The 20,261-nt window shown below is 36.4% G+C and overlaps 1 protein-coding gene across 1 annotated transcript; it reads right to left on the bottom strand.

Moving 5' to 3' along the window:
* Nucleotides 1-209: 209 nt before the first annotated feature.
* Nucleotides 210-1,245, bottom strand: LOC143568716 (putative carboxylesterase 17). Its single transcript, XM_077054796.1, has one exon. The coding sequence runs from the start codon at nucleotides 1,209-1,211 to the stop codon at nucleotides 216-218; it is 996 nt and encodes a 331-aa protein (XP_076910911.1). The 5' UTR covers nucleotides 1,212-1,245; the 3' UTR covers nucleotides 210-215.
* Between the last annotated feature and the right edge of the window lie 19,016 nt (nucleotides 1,246-20,261).

Raw genomic sequence — 20,261 nt, 5'->3', positions numbered from 1 at the left:
AAATGATCAAAACCGGTTTATGATCTATTTTGGTGCGGGTTGATGGTTAACCAGTTTCAATGTGCACCTCTTTGCGGCTCACAACGATTAACTGGATCATGATCTGAAATATTTAATAACTAATATAATTAAACCTGCTCTTTGGAGATGCATTTTATTTATAGTGATAGGGAAAATAGATAAACATGCAACAAATCATGTATATAACAATTTATTTAGTGGTTTCCAATGAAGTGGGAAATATTTTGGATCAACTTTTGAGTCTGCAAAGAAGTATATGGATCGACATCAATGGCTACTTTGTTAAGATAAAAGCTATGCCCAACTCCATTACTCACCAACAACTCAATCTTCTTCCCATCATTCTTCATACCTTCATAAAACTCCATCTCTCTGTCAAACAACAAGTCATCCTCCGCTACACACAGTAGATACGGCGGCAGATCCAAACCCGCAACCGTCTCGTTCATCGGACATGTTATGGGGTGGTCTTTGGTGCTCCCTTCCGGCAATGCCATCTTCAGAAACTTATCCAACATGTCCTGAGTCAACATCGGAGACTGCGGTTTTTCCAACTCCGACTTGCTTTTGGTTGACCGCACGAACCCCTGGTGGATGAGGATTGCGCCTGCGAGTCTCAACTGCTGGAGGTTTTCGTTGGAGGACGTTTTCGCAACTTGGTGGGCTATGTTCCCACCGGTGCTGTCTCCTATGAGGAAAACTTGGTTGAAGTCTCCTCTAGGAGACAACAATGGATCATGTTTTTTGTGGTTTGCTAAGTCATGAAGCCAAAGAAGAGTTGAATGCCCGTAGTCGATCACGGCAAGGAGGCGATGCTCGGGTGCGAGAGGGAGGTACGGGCTGACGACTATGGCTTTGGATTCTTGGGCCAGGCGTGTGTAGATACTATAGTACATCAGCCAGTCTGCCTGGCTGATGCAAAATCCTCCACCATGAAAGTGGAGGATTATGGGCAGTTTTTCGGTTTCGGGTAGCTCGGGCAGGTAAACCCTAACGCGAAAATCGGGTTTTACGCTAGGGATTGATAGGTCATGGGTGGCAACACCATCAATGAAATGGTCATGTGGTGGGACCGGATCAGACATGAACTTGAATTGTGGTGGTCCGGTCCATGTTCGGTCAACAAAACCGTCGTCATACACAGTCAGCCAGCCGGATACAAGATCGGTAACTTTTCTACTAGCAGCCATTGTTTGTTGGTTTTGGTTTTGTAAAGAGGAAGGGATTTGTTGTGATTATTTGTGGGAGATGAATGGTGATTATTTAAAAGGGTTGACAATGACATTTGAAAATGTCTTTCGAGCCAATGTGAAACGTACGAAACTAACAAATCAAACTAATATTCTACGAGCCACGATTCATAATATTCATAATGTTTTACACGATGGAATCTTTATTATTAAAATTGAAGAAAATCATAAAATTAGACATACTCGAAGGAATCTCAATTAACTATTAGCTTGTGTTGTAGAGCGCCATACATGTCGTGTGAGTATGATGATGCCCTTCACACCACGTCGGACTATTCATAAAATGGCTCATAGCCACTTTTGTTAGGGGAGTTTAAAAAATCTGAATCCGTTTCCGAATTATCCTAAAATCCGAATCCGAAATTATCCGAAAATTCGGATCTCCGAATTTTAGATACCCGAATATTTGAATTCGGATAGTAATTTTGAAAATTTTTGGATATTTCTTATATCCGATATCCAAAATTTTAATTTGTTTTTTATTATTATTTATTAAATTTAAGTCTATTAACATCAATTTGAAACACACTCACCTGATTCCCAGTTCCCACACACAAACTCGTCCTTCCCTTCTAAAAGTTTATCCTCTCCTCGGTGGTGGTTATCGTCACAAGCCGCTGCTTATTGCCAACTCAAAATTCCGACTAAAATCTGAAACTTCAATCACGTATTCTATCTTCTAATTTCAAAGTGGGTTTGCGTTGAAGGCTGAATCAGGCAAAGTTGTTAAACACGAGAAATCTTGTTTAGAGAATCAACATGTCTTTCTCTCATTTGCTTTTGATACTTTTGGGTTTCTGGCCCCAGAGGCTGTAAATTTTTTAAGTAGGGTTTAACGTGTCGTACACGGAACCTCTTCAGCTCCTAGGTCCCAAAGCTTCGTATTTAGTAGGATTGACTTTGCCATTCAAAAGGAGGTTGCGGCGTAGCTTGTTGCCCGTTTGCCTGCCACTTTATTGTAATCGTTTTGTGGTTTATTAGCTTTAAACCTAAAAAAAAAATTCAAATCTTTGTTTTTAACAAAGTAATAAAACTTGAATACATGAATTCCAGTCTTCAATATTTTATTATTTCAAGTTTTGAAACAATTGGATCTGATTGAAATGTCTTTTTGTTAAGATCAAATTTAGATCTGGTTTTGTTGTTTGGAATGTAGCTTTTTTACTTTAAGCAAGTATGATTTTCTCTTTTGTTTTTAAATTCAAATATTCAAATGGATAATCCGATCCGAAAATTCGGATCCGGATTCAGATAGTGAATTCTACTATTCGAATTTTTCGGATATCTGAAACTCCATTTATCCGGTTTTGATCTAGCTGCATCACGGCCATTCTTCCCACTTTTTGGTCTTTGAATTAATTGTATGCACCAATCAACGAAATTTACATCACCCTAATAAACCTCCTTTTTTGTTTTAATTTTTATATAGTTTAATTATTATATTAATATGGCTGTAGCTAGTTAACCCAAAACATTTAAATTAGTAGGTGACTAATTATCCTATATATAGCAGTGACGTTACACGATAACTAACTGTTGATAGTTAGTTTTGTCAGAACACATCGCTTAATGAAACACCCATACATCATAGATTATTATCATCTATTTAATAAAATGCCCTTAAAAATATCTGTCTATAGAACAATAAAAGTTCCTTTCGAAATATATATATATATATATATATATATATATATATATATATATATATATATTATATATATAGGGGAGGGTTATCCTAAAAAGAAATAGTTTTCTAGGAAGACTAGGAATAAATCATAGCCATTGGATCATGTCAATAAATGGTTGAGATTTAAAATTACAAAAAACCGTCATAGTTTCCTAGAAATACTCTTTCACCATTATAACCGACATAGTTTCCTAGAATTGTTCTTTCACCATAATTTGTAATGTTAAATGTCAAAAATTTGTTGGTTCTTACCATTCTTAGGAAACTTCTTATTTTTATTTTAACCATTTTCTCTCTCTCTCTCTCTCTCTCTCTCTATATATATATATATATATATATATATAAAATTATCCGCATTTGAAGTCATCACGTCGCCCCCCCTCTCGGGCCACCAGATTGCTCTATTCATGAATATTGGCTTCTAATTCATTCACCCTTTAAAAATTTGCAGGTCATGAATAATATTCATGGGTATCGGGTACCCAGATTAAAAAAGCGGGTTAGAATCTCTCATACCATTGTATACATATTAAAAAACAAATTTCTTTACATCTCCACCATCATTTCCTCTTCCTAACACCACCATGTCCTCGCCCTTTACTTTGTTTCTCTGGTAACATATCTAAATTAGGTCTGCTTATTATTGTCACATTCCTCTGTAACTCTATTTCATACTACATGACGACGAATTGAGATAGTGTTGCCACTTGCCAGGTTTCGACTATCGTCGGCTGTAATTTCAAACCGTTGGTGGCGCCGGAATGTTGAGCATCAACCTTCTATTCTTTCGGCACCAGTATTAGGTACGACTCTTAAATTACAACTCCCAACATCATTCAATTCAACCACTTAATTTTTTTGAAATGTTTGAACAATCTGATACCCAACACTCAAGTGTCCAAGACATTCCAATGATGAATTTACTAATAATTCAAATAGACAAGATACTTCTACCCATCGGTCTCAGCAATCTAGAAATGACCCTGTTTCTGGTTTGAAGGGTTTCACTTACGATAGTGGACAATACAATTGCAGCAAATGCTCTCTAAATGGGTGGTTTCGACTACAAAAAAAAGATAATGTACCCGAGATGGAGGTATTGGAACAATGCACGTCGATGAAAATCCATTTGGATCTCTCTAAAGATGAAACAACTTCGACAATGTTGGAGTTTTCCAAAATGGAGTAAAACTACATTTTTATGAGAAAAGACATATTTTATGACGCGGGAACTTCAATTTGGAAAAAAGGAAAGGCATATAGGTAACTTTGTTAGTTTGTTTTACCTTTGGATAGGTTATTTTTATTGCAAAATGGTATATGATTACAAGCTTAATATGTTATCAAAAAAAGTAAAAAGAAATCGATCACTTACAGGTATACCAGCTACATGTAACAGAAGGATCCCCAAATGTTGAAGCCTTAGACATGATAGAAAAATTGATTTTAAGAGCATTGCTGATGATACTTCGGGCAGTGAGCAACAACTCCATATCGTATACTAACAAAAGGGATGGTTTCGATATTTTATCATCAAATGTGTTGGGAAAAACGGCCACCTAGCCACAAACGGTAAACAAACTTGCGGAATTAATCTTCGTTTGGCTAAACTTTTTCCCGACCCGAATGAACCAATGAGGATGCAAAACAAATAGGGTATACAAAAAGTAAATAGGACAAAATAATTTTCGCGTGGAAAACCTCTCAAGGCGAGAGTAAAAAGCACGGGACTACTAGAACCGCTTCAAATCCACTATCACCAATAATAGCAATACAAAATCTTCTCTAGGTAAAACTAGAGGCATACACAAATCATCATATACTTGGTACAAACTAACATCCAGTATATGGAATCAAACTACAAAAGAATACGAGTAAGATGTATCACCAACTAGAGAATGAATCGATCTATGGCACGTCTCTTATCTTCACAAACACCAAAACTTGAGCACAAAGTTTGTTTCTCTTTGTAATACTTTTAGGCAACAACAGAGAGGAGCTAAAAAAACTTAATTCTTTCGTATGTGTATCGTCGGCAGGAAGCATAATAATAAATGTAGCACCAAAGAAAAAACCCTTTTAATATCTTTTTTTTTGTCTTACTCCTCACGTGAGGTCAAAACCCAAGCACCACTTCAATATTTGTTTGTTATGGACCAGGGGGCCAAGAGAACAAAGCTCCACCAAAAGTGAAGTGTGGATTTACGGAAGAATAACAAAACATATATATATATATATATATATATATATATATATATATTTTCTTTTATTATTAGAACAATGATAATAAAAATAAATGTTTGTTGGGCTTTCTCATGGGAAAAAATACCCCAACAAATATCCCCCTTTTTGTCTATGAGAAAGAACTCACCACCCCGGTGAATGAGCAACAAATCTTCAACTTCTCCCTTGCCAAAGCTTTGGTCAACGTATCAGAACAATTATCATTGGTATGAACTTTATCAAGTTTAAACAACTTGACTTCAATTGCATCTCTAATCCAATGATGCCTCACATCAATATGTTTTGTTCTCTTATGAAACTTGGAGTTCTTAGCAAGGTGAATAGCACTTTGATTATCACAAAGAACCACGTAGCGTTGTTGCATAAAGCCAAGCTCTTGCATAAATCTTTTCAACCACAATAATTCTTTGCATGCTTTCGTTGCTGCCATATACTCTGCCTTGGTAGTAGACATAGCAAAACACTTTTGCAGTCTTGACTGCGATGACACGGCCCCTCCTGCAAATAACATCAAATATCCAGAAGTGGATTTCATGTTGTCCTTATTTCCTGCCATATCAGAATCCGTGTAACCAACAAGCATCGGCTCCCCATTTCCAAATGTTATACCCAATTTGAAAGTACCTCGTAAATATCTAAGTATCCACTTAACTGCTTCCCAATGCTTCTTACTCAGGTTTGACAAGAACCGACTAACAACACCTACTGCATGGGCAATATCAGGCCATGCACATACCATTGCATACATCAAGCTTCCAACCGCTGATGCATATGGAACACCATCCATCTCTTCAATCTCTTTCTCATAATTAGGGCAATCTTTTTCAGTTAACTTAAAGTTTGGAGTAAGAGGTGTACTAACCACATTAACTTTAGACATCTTGAATCTGCTAAGCACCTTTTCAATGTACTACTCTTGTGACATGTGCAACTTCTTTGAAGCTCTATCTCTAGTAATCCTAATGCCAAGAATATTCTTAGTTGGCCCCAAGTCTTTCATGATAACGACTTGCTTAACTCTTTCTTCAGCTGGGCAATTCTTTCTGCATTCTTGCCAACAATCAACATATCATCAACATAAAGCAATAAAATGATAAAATCATCATCACCAAACCTCTTAAAGAAAACACAGTGATCAGATGCAGTCTTTCGGTAGCCTTGCTTTCCCATAACTGACTCAAATTTTTTGTACCACTGTCTTGGTGCTTGCTTCAACCCATAAAGACTTTTATGAAGTTTACAAACATAATCTTCTTTACCTTTAACATGAAAACCTTTAGGTTGCTCCATATATATTTCTTTATCCAGAGCACCATGAAGGAATGTTGTCTTGACATCCATTTTCTCAACCTCAAGATCAAGAATAACAGCTAAACCAAGGATCACCTTGATGGAACTCATCTTCACGACTGGAGAAAAAATCTCACCAAAATCAATACCCTCTCTTTGACTGAACCCTTTGACCACCAATCTGGCCTTGTACCTAGGCTATGAGGTATGCTCTTCAGTCTTAAATTTGTAGATCCATTTGTTTTTCAAAGCTCTTTTGCCCTTAGGCAACTTCACCAACTCAAAGGTATTGTTCTCATACAAGGAATTCATCTCATCTTGCATGGCTTCAACACACTCCTTTTTATGCTTATGTTCCATGGCCTCTTTATAATACTCGGGCTCTACCCTATCAGTTAGTAATACGTACTCACCAGCAGAATAACGAGTAGAAGGTTGACGGTCTCTCGTAGACTGCCTGAGTGGGATAAATGCAGGCATATCTACTGGTAACTCGGGATGAATATCCTCATCCAAATCCACCTGCTCTTGATTATCAACATTATCGGTACCATGTTGTTCGTCATTTTGAATACCATCTTCGTGATGTGGCTCAGATTTCCGAGTAGGAATAGGATCCAAATCAATGAGATCATCAGTGTATTGAGGAACTACCTGTGTCTTCTCAATATCTTTCAAACTCTGATCTTCCACAAACACAACATCAAGACTTCTAACAAGCTTCTTTGAAACCGGATCATATAGCCTGTATCCAAACTCATCTTGCCCATAACCAAGGAATATACAATGTCTGGACTTCACATCAAGCTTTGATCTTTTATCTTCGGGAATATGCACAAATGCTTTGCATCCAAAGACCCGCAAATGATGATACGAAACATCTTTGCCACTCCAAACCCTGTCTGGAACATCATTATGCAAAGGAATACCAGGAGTAAGATTAATAAGATGTACCTCTGTATTTAAAGCTTCTCCCCAAAAAGAATTAGACAACCCTGCATGTGAGAGAAAACACTTAAACCTTTCAACCAATGTTTTGTTCATCTGTTCTGCTAAACCATTCAACTGTGGTGTCTTAGGAGGTGGCCTTTGGTGTCGAATACCTTTCTCTCTACAATAAGCATTGAAAGGACCAATATATTCACCTCATTTGTCTGTACGAATACACTTGAGCTTCTTCCCAGTCTGTCTCTCAACTAGGTCATGAAACTGCTTAAAGACCTCAAATACTTGATCTTTAGACTTTAAAGTATAAATCCATACATTCCTCGAATGATCATCTATAAACGTGACAAAATATAAGTAGTCCCCAAGTGTTCTAGCCTTCATAGGACCACATACGTCTGAGTGCACCAAGTCAAGTATACTCTCTTTTCTATGAGGCGGATGGCTATTAAAAGAAACTCTCTTTTGCTTACCATTCATACAATGAGAACACTTCTTCAAATGAACATGTTTCACACTGTGTAAAACCAAATCCACCCCAGTATCAAACTTCAAACAAACATCCCCAACACCAACGATCTTTGATAGCCCATTATTACCCATCTTGATATTCCCAAAATCACCAGGAGTATAAGACGAATAAAAATCCCTTTGTGATGTCACATGACAAGTATCACCACTTTAAACAACCCAACTCGAATCATCACGTGCAATGTTCACCCTATCATAATCACAACAAATATGAAACTCTTCGGCGGTAGTGTTAGTTTCAGAAGTACCTTCATCATCGCCGTCTTTCTTATGGTTTTTCTTTTTATTGTTGTAATTAGCCTTCTTGTTCTCCTTTTTCAATTGTGTTCAATATTTTATTGTGTGCCATTTTCTACCACAATGATTACACTCATAATTTTCAAACTTCCCTATAGACTTACTGCATTGCTTTGGTTTATTAATCGGACCTCTGCTATGGATTCTCCCCCTACTTTCAGTAACCAAGGCATCTGAATGTGAAGAGGAACCTTGTGACTTTCTTCTCATCTCTTCATTTAAAATATTACCTTTAGCCAATTCCATAGTGATAATACCGTTTGCTGCGGAGTTTGACAACGATGTCCTAAAAGTCTGCCAAGAATCCGGTAAAGAAGCCATAAACCTTGTATCTCGTCTTCAAACTTAATACCCATACCTGCAAGCTGATTAATAACACCCCGAAAAACATTCAAATGATCAGTGATATGAGTTCCATCACGGTATTTCAAGTTTATCAATTGTTTAATTAAGAACAACTTATTGTTCCCGGTCTTCCGAGCATACAACTCTTCAAGCTTGACCCATAGAGTACGAGCATGACTCTCCTCGCTAATATGGTTCAAAACATTATCATCAACCCATTGACGAATATAACCACAAACCTTTCTATGCATAATATTCCACTCTGCAACAGTTTTATCTTCAGGTTTATCGGTACTAAAAACACGCAAATAATAATCCTTCACATAAAGAAGGTCTTCTATCTTGCCTTTCCAAACATGATAATTAGAACCATTCAAATTCACCATCCTACTCGTATTAGCTTCCATTGTTTAAACAAGTTTTAACCCAAGAACAAGAGCTGAAGCTCTGATAGCACTCTGTTGGGAAACACGACCACCTAGCCACAAACGGTAAACAAAATTGCGGAATCAATCTTTGTTTGGCTAAACTTTTTTCCGACCCGAATGAACCAATGAGGATGCAAAAAAAATAGGGTATACAAAAAGTAAATAGGAAACAATAATTTTAGCGTGGAAAACATCTCAAGGCGAGAGTAAAAACCACAGGACTACTAAAACCGCTCAAATCCACTACACCAATAATAGCAATACAAAATCTTCTCTGGGTAAAACTAGAGGCATACATAAATCATCATATACTTGGTACAAACTAACATCAAGTATATGGAATCAAACTACAAAAGAATACGAGTAAGAGGTATCACCAACTAGAGAATGAATCGATCTATGACACGTCTCTTATCTTCACAAACACGAAAACTTGAGCACAAACTTTGTTTCTCTTTGTAATCCTTTTCGGTAGCAGTAAAGAGGAGCTAAAAAAAACTTAATTCTTTCGTATGTGTTTTGTCGGCAGGAAACATAATAATAAATGCAACACCAAAGAAAAAAACCCTTTTAATATCTTTTTTTTTGTCTTGCTCCTCACGTGAGGTCAAAACCCAAGCACCACTTCAATATTTGTTTGTTATGGACCAGGGGCCCAAGAGAACAAAGCTCCACCAAAAGTGAAGTGTGGATTTACGGAAGAATAACAAAACATATACATATATATATATATATATATATATATTTCTTTTTCTTTTATTATTAAAACAATGATAATAAAAATACCCATATAGGATAAATATTTGTTGGGCTTTCTCATGGGAAAAAATACCCCAACAAAATGGTGGTCCTGTTTTGATACAAGGGAAATTTTGGAATAAATATTTCCTTGCAGCAATCTTAATCAGTTTGTCTACAACAGGTTCAAAAAGTTAATATCTTAAGCAGTCGGTTTCTTACCTAACTGATGCGGGTCATAAATCATAAACGAATCAGTTATAAAAAGAAGTGTGCCTGATTGAGATTCGTTAATTGTACAGTTTTGGAAATTTGTTACATGTAGGCGATTAATTATCAACATAATTTAAAATGTGGTTTTAAGGCCAATTTTGCTTATATGGTGAATCACTTTACTTGGGCAAAATGCATGGAGGCATTTAACATATTTAGTGTCGAGGAAAAGAAAAGGCTACCTAAGCACCCATGAGAATGCGGAAGATAAGTCTTCAATTGGCCTCACATAATATTTCCTAAAGTTGATTTTAGGTCAGGGTGTTCAAGAAGTTAGAGGCATCATTTATGTGCCATTTTACTTTTTTGTAATTTTATTTGGGATTTTGTAATTGCATCATTAGTTCTGCGAATCGATATTGTCATGCAAATGTAGTTAATTTTGATAGCATGTCCTGCACGCTTGGAGATTTTTGAAATGCTTAAGTAAACATCCTTAATGAATGAGCCATAACATAACGAATGAGACATATAATTAATAATTTGCCTTTTACATTAAAATATTAATAAATTACATAATCGTTACAAAGACTCGAGACGACAAAATCGTGCACTAACAAACACCCCTTGTCTTGAGCTCTTTGTCTTTACTTTATTTGAATCTTTTGGTCTTCCAATCACGACAACTATGAATCCCGAACTCATGGCACACCTGTACAACACGTTGGAATTGCATAACTCGATCATAATCTTCATACATTTCAAACAAGATCTTTTTCTCGAATAACACATCGTTGTTGGTTTCAGATAAATTAATGAGCCAGATTGGGTCTATGACTCGTATAAAATTAGTCTCTAGTCCTTTTCCCAACACGATGACTGCCTCGCCAGTTTTGTTGTCATATTACCATTGATTGAATGATAGATGAAGATTTTGCGGAAAAGTCTTCACCGGTACTCGTTTCATAGTCTTTGGCGGCTTAATTTTACGAACAAGTTTCCTCCAACCCGTACGAGGATCAATCTCATTAATATACTTTTGGGTTGGAACCTGTGGTTTATAGAATTTAAATCCTTGGTTGACCTCGAAGAGCAGATGTTGATGAAACCATCCTGCTAATTGATTTCCACCACGGTTGATAAACGGTCGATTGGCGAGCGTCCTCACGTCTCACATTGGCAGTGAGAACACGCTAGTAAGATATTAAAAATACCGGACACCACCCTCCCACTTAATAATACAAACTCTTAACTCTGAATCATAAAGCAAAGAGACGATGTCACCTTTAACACTTTGCACGACCTTGAATGTGGTTTTCTGATTGGCTTTGGCGCGTGCAATAACATCCAGTTGTTGTTCTCGATCAACATACCGATAAGCTTCAATGATCTTCGAAGCTCAAGTTTTGATGTTAGGATTCTTGAACCAGGTTTCAATATTATGTTCAGACGAACTTGACTCTTTTTCCGACATCTTCTCTTTCTTCTTTGTTGTTTTCTCAAGATGATCTTTGACAACTTTGACATATTCTTTAGTGAATGATGGAACACCCTGATTAACGTTTAAACGGTGATAAAGATCAAGGTATTCCTCTGCCGTAACGTCTTCCATCTCAATCTCCTCATCTTCATAAATATACGGTGTATTCTCGTGTGGAATACTCGTGTCAAACAAAACCTCTTCATCATTTACAACCTCTAAATCCTCATCAGCCTCCAATGCATCCAATTCTTCATCATTTAACCCCAACAATAATGATATTTGATCACGAGACAGGGCATGATCAACAAATTCACCCTCCTCGATCTCGTCAGCGTTGGCGGTACTTATCACCACTCCCTTTTCATAATCCATAAATAAAATAGTGTTAGCTTTGATCAACGCGATAGGCTTAACATTAGTCGAGTCTTGATAAACGACTATCCGCCGATAATTGCCTTCACCACCACCACTCGTACCTGCCGAGGATGAGCCATGAGCTTGTTTCGGCTCACCTCTACTGGCACCGGGAACATCAGGATCCTTATCTTCATCATCGTTCTTCAATTTCTTTAACGCATCATCTTTGCACGTTATATGAAGAATAAGGTCCTCCCGCTCCTTCATTTTCACCTCCTGAGACTCTGCAATCTCGTGCAACTCCTTGGTCTTTTTTTGGCAAAATGAGACATACCCCATCAAACGACGTTGATTCGTCATCATTTGTTCTTGAAGTTGTCGATCAACAGCCATTTGATTCTCATATAAATGAATCAAACTGAGGAGCATGTCCATCTGATGTGTGGGTGGCAATGCATGAAAAGAAGCTGGAACAGGCTGCACCAGACCTTATGGAAGTCTGATTCTCATAAATGATAAAGCCGAAGGTTGTATCGGCATCATCATAGGTATAGGAGACATCACCGTTGATGTAGCCGGAGGCGTTGGCATAAGAGATTAAATAGATTGAGGAATTGCACCAAACCTTGGATCAGATGAAATGGTCGTCGTCAAAGTAAGTGTTGGGGTGCTAGTAGTAAGCGACACCGCCGACCTGTCACACCCCAACCTACGGCGGAAATGTCGGGGCCTGAACTGATTGCCCACAGCTCTCAAGGTACTATTATGAAATATTATAATTTTCAATATCTATTAAATAAATTTCAAATGGAACAAATATTCATAGAATATCCAAACAAAACAAAAGTGCATCAACAATCAAAATTCATAAATAATATTTTCTCGTTAATTTTCTTCTAGCATAAATCCTTAAGTGATCTTGTACTTCAGCTACTTCACATCAAACGATGACCTACATATGCATTGAAAATAAAGTAGTTTTTTCAACACAACGTTGGGTGAGCAACACACCAGTTTAAGTGTACATATAGTATATAATAAAAAAATAAGTAATTTCAATAAGTCATACGAGAATAACAAATTAACTAATTGACAAGTATAAATGAGATGTCGAGAAGCACAAAGCTATAACGACTGGCGTATGATCATACTATTATGAGATTATGTTGGACCTCTCCTAATGCGATTCACGTAAAGCATGTAAGCACATAAACATGTAAGGCATAAATTGTTAACACATAAGACAATAGTTACAGTTTTGTGTATAAGTATATATGAGAAATACAATTTATGCATATGTCCCCAAAACGTGAGAAAACAAGTAAAAAGAGGGGAATGTGGCACTCACCTCAAAGACGAACAAAAGATAATTACGATAATAAGGTGGGAAAAGTCGCACGCGAAAGTTAGAGCCTAAGAGAAAACAAGAGTAACGGATATGCTTAAGTAAGCATTCATCATCAACACTAGTATATATATATATATATATATATATATATATATATATATAACAATTATCTTGATATATTAAAACATAATTTGATACATATTAATTTTATGAATATGTATATATATATATATATATATATATATATATAATATATGTTTATTCAATATCAAAACATTATTATTTAAGTTATAAAATACTTTATTTGTTTATATATATATATATATATATATATATATATATATATATATATATGTAAAACCTTTTAAGTAAATATGAGAATGAAAACAAGAGTTAGACGGGTATTTACAAAGCCGGTTTTATTAAATTAACTTTATTAATCATTATTTTATTAATATAAGTGTTTAATACTTTAAAAGATAATACAAATTATTGTCCAAAACAAAAAAGGGGTGCGGGTGGTCGAACCCGCGACCTCTGCCCCCAAAGTCACATGTGTTAACCAGTTGGCCCTAATGTTGACGTGCAATATAGGTCCATCTTGTTTAATTATAAACACAAAATAGATTCTAACCACACTAATTAAGAACCCTAGAAATTCAAATTGGTTAATCCGTTCATAATTAACCAAAACAACCTTAGGGCTTTTGGTCAGAACAACATCGTGATTAAAACCATGTATTCAATTACCTCTAACAACGATCAGAAGTGAGTGAACAAAAGCATAACCGGGCCGGCGCTAGGTGAGTAAGAACGAGCAGCTTAATGAACAATTTAATCTAATTATATATGAATGTCGGCTACTATATAAGGAGTGTATATATACATTTAATTGAAATATTAACAATGATTTTGTGTTCTAGGGTTTAAATAATTGTCGGTTAGTTAAAGATGGAAGAAAAGATCAGTTTTGATATTATTAACTTGATTAGAGGTGTCGTCTAGGCCGAAATTACTAAGTTTACGAGATATACAAGATCAAATCCATCAATTAAAAGAGAATTGAGTCTAAGTAAGGATTTGGGTTCAAGAATGAACATGGGTCGGGTTTGGTAAATAGATATGCAAAAACATAATCTGGGTTATAACTATATTTACAAATTAGACCATGAATTTTGGAATTGGATACAAAAGATGTTAAACTCTATAATTTGGGCTAAAGGGTAAATACACTAAGGATATATTTATAAATAATTAAATATTAATTAAATACTCAATTTAGTTTGATAAGCGCGATATATTTAACAATAAAATAACCTGAACATCGAACCAAGTCGGGTAAAGGTATAAGTTCGAAACCCGAGTTGTTACAATCTACCCTACTTTTGGGAATTTCGTCCCGAAATTAAGCAATACTATAACAGCCCCATTAAATAAAAATACATAATAAAGAACTTCAGATAGTTATAGTAACGCTCCAAATGAAAATCCGATAAGGGCACTTATATATAGAATGTACCAGCGGCGTGTCCACCATGTCCTTATCATATTTACATTTGTACCGTTATCTCAACTACTTTCGGTTCTTCATTATGACACACAATTATTCGGATTATGATTTCCATGCGAGGACTTTGGTAATTATGTATGCATCCATAATTACTCAGATTGTCGAATGGTCCACGTAACTCGTCCCATTGTGTGGGTTACAAAAAGTTTAAAACATGATTTGAGGGAACAAAAACTTTTTAAGGAGTTTTAGTCACAAAAGTAAATGTATAAAACGAATCCAAAAGTTGCAATGGAATTTTATTAAGACATCGCAAAAATATAAGTATTTGAAGAAGACATCACTTATTAAGGTAAATAAATAAGATAAAAGCAAACTTTAATAAACAATCTATTGAACCAAAAAAGAACTTTATTCATAAGATAGACAATATTTAGTCAAAATACAGAAATAATTCAAGGCCATAAAGAGGCGTTACAATACGTAATTAATAAAAAGACAAAATAAGGTAAGATATATAAGGGAACGACAAAGGTCTTCATGATCGTTGAGTAGCTTAATTGACGTGACTTGAGGCACCATGAAGAGCTGTAGGAGTAGGAGTAGGAGCAGTTGAGGCAGATTGGCTTAGAATAGCTTGAGCTTGCGTAGCAGGGGCTTGAGCAAAGTAGGCTTGGTACACTTTAGCTTGTAGATGCGGAGCTTGATAGAGTTGGTTAGGTTAGGTTGACCTGGATTTATGGAAGGAGCTTGAGGGACATGAGGTGGTTGGGTTTGAACTTGGTGCACATGGGTCAAGTAGTAGGGTGTAGTCATGGTTTGGGCTTGATGGACATGGATAAGTTGAGGGCACATATTTCGAAGATGGTTTGGATCTCCACAATGATAGCAAGCACGGGTAATAGGAGCACTGGGTTGAGCACGATGGGTGGCTTGTGCATTAGGCAGGATACGACAAGTGTTAGCAAGGTGGCCATAAAGGTTTCATTGGGTGCATAGTTGGCAAGGGGTTTGGGCAGAGTGATGAAAGTTACACTTGGCACATAGGGGATGAGGACCGAAGTAAGTCTTTTTGTTCGGGGCATTTTGGTTTTGGATAGGAGGAGGTTGGTTATTTGGTTGGTTAATGGCGTAGGATTTACGCTTGTTGTTGTGGTTATTGTTGTAGTGATTGTTGTTGTTGGAAGCAGGTTTGGGTTCGGTTTTGGCTTCTGTAGAGTTGTTGGTCTCAGTCTTGTCGGGAGTAGGCTTGGATTCCTTGCGAGATAAGGTTCCATCCTGAACATGACTATCGGTGAGAGAGGCAGCTGGGTCCATCGCATCACCAATGGTTAACGGGTCACGACTCATCACGACATCATGGAAGTTGATCGGAAGACCACGAATGTGCTTCTGGATACCGCGAGTCTCGGGGGTTACCAAGTGGTGCACAATACGGCTAAGCTCACGAAACCGGTTAGAGTAAGTGGAGTTATTCCCACCAATCTGCTTAAGATCCCAAAATTTAGCCTCCAGTCTCTGCAGTTCGTGTTCCAGGAAAAATTCCTTTTTCATTGCCTCCTTAAGTTCCTCCCAAGGCATAGACACGATCAAATCAGACCCTTGATCGTTCCTTAGGGCATTCCACCAGATGACAACTCGACTCTCAAAACGGCTAGAGGCAAACTTGGTCCGTTTGGCATCCGGACATTAGCAGTGGACGAAGATGTTTTCCATTTCCTCGAACCATTGGAGCAAAGCAGTGGAATTTTCCTCACCACGGAAAAAAGGAGGTTTGGTGCTTAAAAAGTTACGAAAGTCATGGTTAATGGGGGTAGTCGAGGTGGCTAAACTGTAGGAATTAAGGCTCTGGATCTGAGTGACAATTTTGGGCAATGCAGTAGCGAATTCTTTTGTGATCCTAGCAGCCAAGCGGTGATTGCGTGAGCCAGATGAACGTTGGTGACGACATTGGTTTCTTAGAGACGACACTCTATAGGGATCGAAAATGAGGATTTATAAAATGAAGAGTAAATTGAGGAATCATAAGAATAGTAAAATGTTTAACTATGTAGATAACTTATAATAATGTTGCCTTAAGAAGTAAGGGGATTTGCGCCATAAAGATTAAATGTAAAGGATTATAAGATGGCGTGGGGGGGGGGGGGTTACATAGCGTAAATAGTTATTAAATGATGTAGTCAATAGGATTAATGTGTGATGACTACACGAGAAGCTAAGTCAGTTTAAAATTTAGATTGTTATTTGATTAAGTTTACAATAAACCAACGAAATATAAATTGTGGATGTTGGCATCCCATGAGCTTTTCATGGAAATTTAAATGGCCCAACACAACTAACGAATAAAAAACAACTGAGTTGGACAACCCATGAGCGTTACATGGCATTTTGATTGTCCTAACTACTTAACGAATTATCAATGCAATGTAGTTTGTCGGCCCGATGAGCATTACATGGCGTTTTAACCGACCAAACTAAATAATGAACTATCGAAACAAAATATGGGTAGTCGGAGTATCTTGTGAATCACCACGTTGATTACTCCAACAAAAATACGAAAATAGGTTAAGAAAGGGATAGTGGGGATTCCTGACTAAACACTTAAAATAACGTAAACCATAATCGGAAAGTTACCGAATTCAAGACACGAATCACCGTGAATTCGGTTTTAAAAAAATATTATAGGAATGTAACCACTAATGTGGTTACGGTTGACAGCTTAGGGTGTCGGTCATATGGCATTTTTGGGTCTCGCTCGAGTCCATAGAGTCGAGTACTGTGGTCAGGATATCCCCCAGGTAAGGAATAGCGTCTTACATTTGGTTCTCGGAACCGTTTTGCCAAGGCCCAACTCAAAGTTTCTCTCCCCCTTTCATTTATCATAAGGACATGCCACATAACCTAGCCTTAAGGTGAACGAGTGAAAACAACATGTGGGAATTCTTAAAGAATTTCCTAAAAATAGAAGCAATCTAATTTTCGAAAAGTATTCTTTGAATGTTGAGGCATAGCCTCGGAGTTTGTATTTGTGTGCATAACAATAAGTAATAAACAATTATCTAAGAAAGCTGCAATCAATTTAAAATTGAACACATAAAGGTAAACAGATAGGCACGTATAGGGCTCCTAAACATGTGTCTAAGGCAAATTTCTAACGACCTATCTTAAACATTCGACTTTGATACCAATCTGTCACACCCCAACCAATGGCAAAATGCCGGGGCGAGAACTGATTGCCCACAACTCTCAAGGTACTACTATGCAATTTTATAAGTTTCAATATCTATTAAATAAATTTCAAATGGAACAAATATTCATACAATATCCAAACAAAACAAAAGTGCATCAACAATCAAAATTCATAAATAATATTTTCTCGTTAATTTTCTTCTAGCATAAATCCTTAAGTGATCTTGCACTTCATTTACTTCATATCAAACGATAACCTGCATATGCGTTGTAAAAAAAGTTGTTTTGTCAACACAAGGTTGAGTGAGCAACACACCAGTTTAAGTGTACATATAGTATATAAAAAAATAAGTAATTACAACTAGTCATTTGAGAATAACAAATTAACCAAATGAGCAAGTATAAATGAGATGTTGAGAAGCACAGATTTATAACAACTGGCGTATGATCATACTATTATGAGATTATGTTGGAACTCTCTGAATGCGGTTCACGTAAAGCATGTAAGCACATAAAAATGTAAGGTATAAATTGTTAACACATAAGACAATAGTTGCATTTTTGTGTATAAGTATATATGAGAAATACAATTTACGCATATGTCCCCGAAACGTGAGAAAACGAGTAAAAAGAGGGGAATATGGTACTCACCTCAAAGACGAACAAAATAGGATTACAATAATAAGAAGATGGGAAAAGTCTCACGAGAAAATGAGAGTAACAGATATGCTTAAGGATTCGTCAATAACACTAGTTAAACAATAGAGTATATATATATATATATAAATTATCTTGATTTATGAAAACATAATTTGATACATATTAATTTTATGAACATGTATGTATGTATGTATATATATATATATAATTTGTTTATTCAATATCAAAACATTATTTTTATAAAATACATTATTTGATTATATATATATATTTATATGTATGTGTAACCCTTTATGTAAATATGAGAATGATAATGAGAGTTAAACGGGTATTTACGAAGCCGATTGTATTAAATTAACTTTATTAATCATTATTATTATTATTATTATTAATATAAGTGTTAAATACTTTTAAAAGAATAACATAAATGATTTACCAAAAAAAACGGGGTGTAGGGGGGGTCGAACTCGCGACCTCTGCCCCCAAAGTCACATGTGTTAACCAGCTGGCCCCAATGGCGACGTGCAATATAGGTCCAGCTCGTTTAATTATAAACGCATAACAGATTCTGACCACACTGATTAAGAACCCTAGAAATTCAAATTCGTTAATCCGTTTATAATTAACCAAAAAAACCTTATTTTTTATGATAACGACATTGCGATTAAAACCATGTATTCAGTTACCTCTAATAACAATCAGAAGTGGGTGAACAGAAGCAGAACATGGCCGGAGCTAGGTGAGTAAGAACGAGCAGCTTAATTAACAATTTAATCTAATTATATATGGGGGTAATGTCGGCTACTATATGATGACCGTCGTTTAAGTCAATCAAAAACCTAAATATTCTAAATAGTTAGAGCAAGTAGGGTATCGTATCACAAGGAGTATGTGGTCAATGTATTCGTGTAACAGATTTCTAATTATGAAGTGAATGATTTTTAGTGCTGATCACACAAGCAATAGTTTGAATTTAGAGAACTAAGCAACGAACAAGTAAACGAGTATTAAGCAGTTAACAAACAAATCACACCCGAGAATTCAAGTAAGCAACCAACAGTTATCTCATGCAACCTAACAGATAAATTATTAACGATTAACTGAAAACTGGTCAACCAGACAAAACCTTAGACGTCAACAATTACTTTACACACTGCACTGGTTATCAAACAGTCCTTGCAAGTGTGACTCAGTTAAGGGTAATTGTACGTTTTATCGTATTCAATCTAACCAAACAGTTATATGACTAATTACTTTGCAACTGGTAACAGATCGTTCAGACCAACGTAAACCTAAACCGACCGAACACACAGAAATACTAAATATCAATAATCATATATCAATCATCAATAACAAAACATAAGTATTCTTAATCACATGAGAAAAACTGTAAATGGTTACAAACTATACATCCCGGGTGCGATTCTAGGAGATTACCCGAGCCGAGACATCATAAAATCTTCGATACAGAGGATATGGATCATGCGGAAGGTCTTGGCACAAGCTATGGTGGTCAAAATCGCCTCTATGGACTGCTGGAATCGCCTTTGGTTCGTAAAAACGGAGTTAGGGTTTCTTGTTGATGAAAAAGAAGTTATAAACAAAAAACCCGTATGCACCACCCATCGTGATACGCGATGGGGTCTTCAACGCGATGGACCAGAAAGTCAAAGTTATTTTTAACCCCCATAGCGATACGCTATGGGTCTTCAAGGGAGCCCATCG

This window comes from Bidens hawaiensis, unplaced genomic scaffold (assembly GCF_021521415.1).
Source record: "Bidens hawaiensis isolate Kalapana, Puna unplaced genomic scaffold, B.hawaiensis_p1.1 tig00024095_1, whole genome shotgun sequence".
NCBI classification, from domain to species: domain Eukaryota; kingdom Viridiplantae; phylum Streptophyta; class Magnoliopsida; order Asterales; family Asteraceae; genus Bidens; species Bidens hawaiensis.
The sequence above is the reverse complement of the archived record's forward strand: the minus strand, read 5'-3'. Positions and strand labels throughout refer to the sequence as shown.